At 23.5% G+C, this 6,485-nt stretch overlaps 2 protein-coding genes across 6 annotated transcripts in view; one reads left to right on the top strand and one right to left on the bottom strand.

Annotated features, from left to right (window-relative positions):
* The first annotated feature begins 228 nt into the window (after positions 1 to 228).
* Positions 229 to 6,485, top strand: part of LOC126908127 (macrophage metalloelastase-like) — a 49,587-nt gene continuing 43,330 nt past the window's right edge. The window contains exons 1-3 of one of the 3 annotated variants that reach the window (XM_050690018.1): positions 229 to 346; positions 414 to 543; positions 652 to 784. In XM_050690018.1, the coding sequence (XP_050545975.1) occupies positions 457 to 543; positions 652 to 784 (220 nt within the window). In that variant the 5' untranslated portion in view covers positions 229 to 346; positions 414 to 456. The remainder of the gene's footprint in view (positions 347 to 413; positions 544 to 651; positions 785 to 6,485) is intronic. The other 2 variants (XM_050690020.1, XM_050690019.1) reach the window with 2 other exon arrangements.
* The window catches only part of LOC126908148 (matrix metalloproteinase-27-like), a 5,051-nt gene continuing 2,039 nt past the window's right edge, over positions 3,474 to 6,485 (bottom strand). For 2 of the 3 annotated variants that reach the window (XM_050690055.1, XM_050690056.1), the window contains exons 3-5: positions 4,350 to 4,479; positions 4,077 to 4,175; positions 3,475 to 3,920 (exon numbers count right to left, since the gene is read on the bottom strand). In XM_050690055.1, the coding sequence (XP_050546012.1) occupies positions 3,706 to 3,920; positions 4,077 to 4,175; positions 4,350 to 4,479 (444 nt within the window). In that variant the 3' untranslated portion in view covers positions 3,475 to 3,705. Of the gene's footprint in view, positions 3,921 to 4,076; positions 4,176 to 4,349; positions 4,480 to 6,485 lie in introns of all 3 variants that reach the window. The other variant, XM_050690057.1, reaches the window with a different exon arrangement.

Below are 6,485 nucleotides of genomic sequence, written 5' to 3' on the forward strand. Positions count from 1 at the left end.
AAAACCCAGAGACCATGAACATGCGATAATTTATTTAGATGCTAGTTGTTGTTTTTTAAACATATATCTATCTATATATATATATATATATATATCTATATAATTTTTTATTTAAGAATAAACACAATCTATTATTTATTTCATTTAAATATTGGTGAATCAAATAGTTGAAAGGTTATTGAACAGAAATGTGTATATGTATTATTAAATTATAAAACTAAAAAAAAAAAACAAATTTATAGTATTAATTATTTTATGGTAAAAGTATTTTCCATTTAATAGATAATAATTTGTTTCAAATTCGTTTAGAACTTTACTTAATTTACAAAACAATAAAAATCGTTTGGTAAGTTTTTTTAATTATTTAGCTATTGGATAATTTAATTTATGATAATATTACTAATTTTTTGCAGAAATATTATATAAATTAGTTGACATAAAATATTTTAAAACACGATGAAATTATCTAAAGAAGTATACATGTTAAATTTAATAATTTTATCTTCTGCTTTTGTTGAAATTAAAAATAGAACTCAAGCAATGGTCAGTATCATATAATAGATTGATATTAAAAATTGTTTTATTATAAATCTAATAAGATGAAATAATGAAAAACAAGTTTGTGTACTAACATTTGATTTATTTTTTTAGGCATATTTGGCTGAATTTGGTTATTTAGAAACAGAAATGCAATTGCAACCACAATTAGCACATAAATTAACTAATAAAATGTTTAAAGAAGCTTTAATTGAGTATCAACTTTTTGTCGATATAACACCAACTGGTAAACTACAATAATAATTATTAAATAGATTAAATCACATAAAAAAATTGTAGAGATAAAAATAAAATGAAAAAAGTAGAATTACTTAAATTAATTAAATGTATAATTAACTGAATATACGAGTATATGTAAAATCCGATGAAAATAACATCCCTACCTCAATATTCTGCCGAAGAAAAATACTATGTTATCTCCTACAAAATATCAGGTATAACGGTGTCATAGGTAAAATATTACTTTCTAGATCAGCTGACTCGTTAAATGGAAATTACGATACGAATGTGTAAAAAAAATGTATCTTACAATAATACATAAGTATACCTAATGATGATAAATTAAATCATTGTTATTTCGTAGGATTTTATCTTTATTAATTTTATAATGAGTTAATATATTTTTACTTAAATTTTATTTAGTTAGATATGCGATTTATATACATTTATTTTTATATTATGACGTAAATAAAGAGCAGTTAAAACTCACTATCCTACTAGTTTACATTATTTCTATCTGTAGAAATTAATACTACGCCTATGTAGTAAGCGCTAGAAATTATTTGTTTTATTCTGACTAGACTAGAAATGATCTCTGTAAAATGTTCAAGATAATTTGTTACAACATGTTTATTTAGTTTAGTAAGGAAATTTTTTATTTAGTAAGGAAATGGGTTTCTATTGTTCTCAATGAGGTTTATAACAATTGACCTGTTTCCTTACTTCTGAACACGTGTATATAAAGAGTGGAGCAGACCTAACTGACAACTCATGTAGTTTATGATCAACATAACATTTTATACTTTTTTTTTTAATCAATCTTTACAATATGAAACTATATTTAAAATATGTTTTATGTTATTTTTTCCAATTTCAAAAAGGATTTTAAAAATGAATTTTTTTTAAGATTTGAAGATTACCATTTTTAGATAAGTTTTAAAGAAAAATTCTGATATCAAAAACTCGTGTTAGCATCGATGCGAAGCTGAGAAGGTATTGGTTTTACTATGATGTGTTTTTTTTTTTTTGTGCCTGTTACCACTTTTTCTCAGCTCTCACCGAACGAATTTGTTTCAACTATACGTCAAAAGATCACAAATCGTATCTAGTCGAAGACATTACCCTCAAAAATTGAAAAAAATTCCCTCGTTCCCCGTAAATGGGGGAAACCTCCAAAAAAATTACAAATTTAAAAATCGCTAATTTTTGAAATTTTATCAACTTTTTTTACTAAAAACTGTCGTAACTTTTTCAAAAGTGAACATATCAATATAATTTTTTTTTTATAGATGCTTGATGTCTTTACCTATCATTTGCTATATTTTTTTTATAAATTTAACCCTTTACCTGCCCACAAGGGGTATTTAAAATGACACTTTTTCACAAAAAATTAACNGGGATTTCAAATGACAACTTTTTCACAAAAAATTTACCTTTACACTTAACTTTTGAAAGTGTTCCGGAAAGTCTGACACTATTATATATGTCTTAAATTAAAGCTAATAATTAATGTGCTTTATTATGGAAAAAAAGAATGTCGGACTTTATTTTGTCTTCAATGTGAAAATGGCTACCGAATGCTATTATTGTGTGAAAATTCTCGATTTTATTTTTTACATTTTTAACATTATAATGCTATAACTTATTGAAAAGTGTATAGATCAACATAATTTTTTTATGAGAAATAATATTTTTTAATATTCCCTTTTTCATTTGACATCTTTATCTTAATCAGGATATTAATAAGGAACTAGCAGATCATGTAGCTTTTGGAATAATCCACTAATTTTTTAAAATTAAACACTATCTAAAGATTTGCATCGAAGCGTTTTTTTTTGATAGTGATTTTAATCACTGTCAGATATCATTATACTTGATTCAACTATGCCGCGATCCTCTGTGCTGGGTTTTTTTAATCTAATAAAATTAGACTGTAAAAAATTATATATTATATAGATTTTATCAATTAATTCATAAAATTAAATATTTAAATTTTTAATAATGATAAGTTCTAATCAATATTATTGAGCAAAAATAACTGACTTATTATAAAATTGATTTGTCATTTTGTGCTATACAACGGAAAATTTTTATTGTGAACATATAAAAAATCTCAACTACCCTTTTTTGTGATTAAACGGGTTTTCAAAAAACTTCAATAGAAATAGTAATTTTGTTATTAACTGAACTTTATTTTATCATTAAATATTTTTTCATTTAACTAGTTAATTTACAACAAAATACTATTAATTTCAAACGCAAATCAACATAGTACTTTTTAACTTTTAGAACCTTTAAGAAAACTATAAACAAAAATACATTTTTTTTAAGTTCAGTTCATAGTTGAGAGATTACAAAATTTACAATGATTTTTTCTTATTTATTTTAATGACTGTTGTCTCAAGGGATCAGCTTTCACTAAGGCAATATTGACAAATATTGCACCAAAAGAACCTATATTGTATATCTAATTTAAAACATCATCATTAAAACTAAAAAAAATGCTATTTATTTAAAAATAAATAGTTTTTAAATTTAGATAGTGTGAAATATTTTATGATTTTTTAAATTAAAATTGCTGTAATTTAAAAAAAGGCTTGTATCAATCAATTATTTATTTTGTAATATTTTATACATATGTTTCTTTTTTTGGTTTACTTTTTATGGAAAATTTGACCATTAACATAACTATAATGGAGGGTTCAGACAAATTACATGTGTTTATTTTTATTTTAATATTTTTTTATTATTAATATTTGACCACGTTAAGTAAAGTATATGTCTTTTAAAATGTATGTACATTCGCATTGAAGTATTTATGACATTGTTGTATATTACTGTCAAATTTCAATTCATACTGGTGTCTAATTTACGTGATACCCACTATATTAATGAATAAATAAATAGTAAAATGATTAAAATTCAGTCTTAAGCTATAAAATTTGAAGTATATAAACTAAAATGTTGTAATAAGCCAAAGTTATTTACCGGACCACTTGATCTTTCATTAAAATCAATCGGCATAATGCTAGACCAATCATCAAAAGCTCTTCGAAATTCTAAATCTGTTTGCACTTTATTAAGGTTTGCTGAAGGATACTTGACAATTCTGTACGTCAAATTATCTACTCTCCAAGTTTCTACTAATATTAAAAAATACATTTTTTTGAAAATAAATCAAATATATAAAATAAATCAAATTTATTTTCTAAAATAGCCTCTGTAACCTATTTTTCCCTTATTGGTATACAGTTTACTGAAGTGGTAACAAATTCAGTAGTCATGATATTGAAACTTACAGAAATGTCCATATCTTTTGAATCTAGTTCTATAAAATCGATCGATACAACCACATCTGGGTATATTCATCATTTTAAATGTGTCACTGTCTAATTCTCCTAAAAAAGGAATACTTCATGTTATTCAATAAGGCTTAAAAAAGTAATATTTTTAGGAATTGTAGTTCTTTTCTAGTATTAAAAAAAAAGACATTTAATTTAGTTTTAAGTGTATTAAAAATGAATAAAAATTATAGCTTACGTCATTGATTATTTAAATTCAATTGAACTAACCTGTTGTAGGTAATCCAGAAAATGTTTGAAAATCGATTATAGCATCTTTCACAGATTCTCTTTTTATTTTATGAATCATGTTAGGATCCATAGTGGTTGGAGTAAAATAACCAAATTGAATTAAATATTTCTGGTAAAAAATAGTAATTAATATTTTTATACGTTGTGTTAATAAATAGTAGATATTAATGAAGCAATACATATTTAACTAAAAACATATTTTGAGGAAATGTGATAGTATTCATAGAATGGTATTTTATTTGTGTGTAGTCTAAAAAAAAGTATATACACGATGACTTATTNTTTAAAAAAAGTATATACATGATGACTTATTTAAAGCTAGCTAATCGATTTCTCTTAATATAATAATTATTTGTGAACTTTTTTTAGTTTTTGTTAGTTATATATGAATTCCCATTTATTTGTTATATCATAATTATAAAGTTTATCCCTTATATCTTATTGGCGTGTTAACTTTATTTTTTAAATGGCATCTAATGTATTTAACTAGCTTATGAAATATAATAAGAAAATTACTGGTTGATAACTTATGGATAAGTATTTCAGTGTAATTGAAAATTAAAAACAATGACTTGAGGTGAAGAACGGGTACTAGACGTGATAAACATAGCATCACTCCTCCTTCCGCCAAGGTATAAAAATGTTGATAACTACTGAAATACTGATCCAAAAGTTGTTATCATACAGTCATTCCCTATNTACTGAAATACTGATCCAAAAGTTGTTATCATACAGTCATTCCCTATTTAACAAGTTTGCAAAGTTTGTATATTGCTATTAAAAAAAAAAAATGTTTACACCTCTCTAAAATATAAACCATGAACCAAACAAGTACTTAATTGATAAATTAAAATATACGTGTCACTTAAAATAAAAAAATTGCAAAAAAAGGCACAGTGTAGACAAGGCATAGATGGGACAAGTATAGATGATATTTAACAGTGATTAAAATCACTATCATAAGAAACGCTTCGATGCAAATCTGTAGATAGTGTTTCATTTAGAGAAATTGGTGGATTATTCCAAAAGCAACATCAACTCTTANTAGTAGTTCTTTAATTTTAATATATAATATATGAATAAATACTAATTATAATTATTAAATTTAATATGAAATTGATATTCAATAATTTAATGTTGTAATTTAAACGGAGAAATTATAAAAATAATAAAGAAGTTGTATTTTGCTTTATTTTTCGTGTATAAAAATTTGAAAGGCTTGATACAATAAATTTCAATAAAAACTTTTTGTTACTATAAATAAATGCACTGAACTACAAGGAACTTTCATCAGTAACAAAAATATACCATTCTAAATCAACTTTTCGCGATGTTTTCAAATCTGCTATTAGACTTTTTCTATCACTTCTAAGTTTTAATATTATTAAAAATTAGTATTTACATATAAAAAATTCGCATCGAAGCTAAAAATTGGTTATTAAGCTAACTTAAATTTAAAAATTACTTTTTCGACTTTAAAAAAGTAAAAAAAAATTAATAAGTTTAATTTCTTATGTCTTATGAACTTTATTCTATGTCAATTAAATTATATAATATTCATGAAAGTCAATATATTCTCCTAATAAGATATTTTAAAATAAAATAAAATACAAAACCTAGAATTTTAATAGAAAAATAGCATATTTTTGAATACGGTAGCCATTTGCGCATAGAAGATAGGTCGTCAGGAAAACATTTTTTTTTCATTTTATAGTACATAAAATAAGCTTTAATTTGATACATGTTTCAAGGACGCAGTATTTCCGGAACACTTTCAAAAATNATATATGTTTAAAGGACGCAGTATTTCCGGAACATTTTCAAAAATTAAGTTGAAAAAGTTATTTTTTGTAAAAAAGTTACTATTTTAAATCCCCTTTGTGAGCAGAATAAGTGTTAGATTTTCAAAAAAAATGATATCAAACGAAATGAAATTACTTAAAGTTGCAATATAAAAAAATATTATTTTGATTTGTTAATACTTGAAAAAGTTATGGCAGTTTTAAGTACAAACAACATCCTTATAGAAGGTGATTTTTATCGCAAATATTACATTTTTTTTTAAATTTCGACAGCAATTTGCACATAATAGATAAGATGTGGGGACAAATTTTT

The sequence above is a fragment of the Daktulosphaira vitifoliae genome, unplaced genomic scaffold, assembly GCF_025091365.1.
Source record: "Daktulosphaira vitifoliae isolate Bord-2020 unplaced genomic scaffold, ASM2509136v1 Scaffold_5, whole genome shotgun sequence".
Taxonomy (NCBI): Eukaryota; Metazoa; Arthropoda; class Insecta; order Hemiptera; family Phylloxeridae; genus Daktulosphaira; species Daktulosphaira vitifoliae.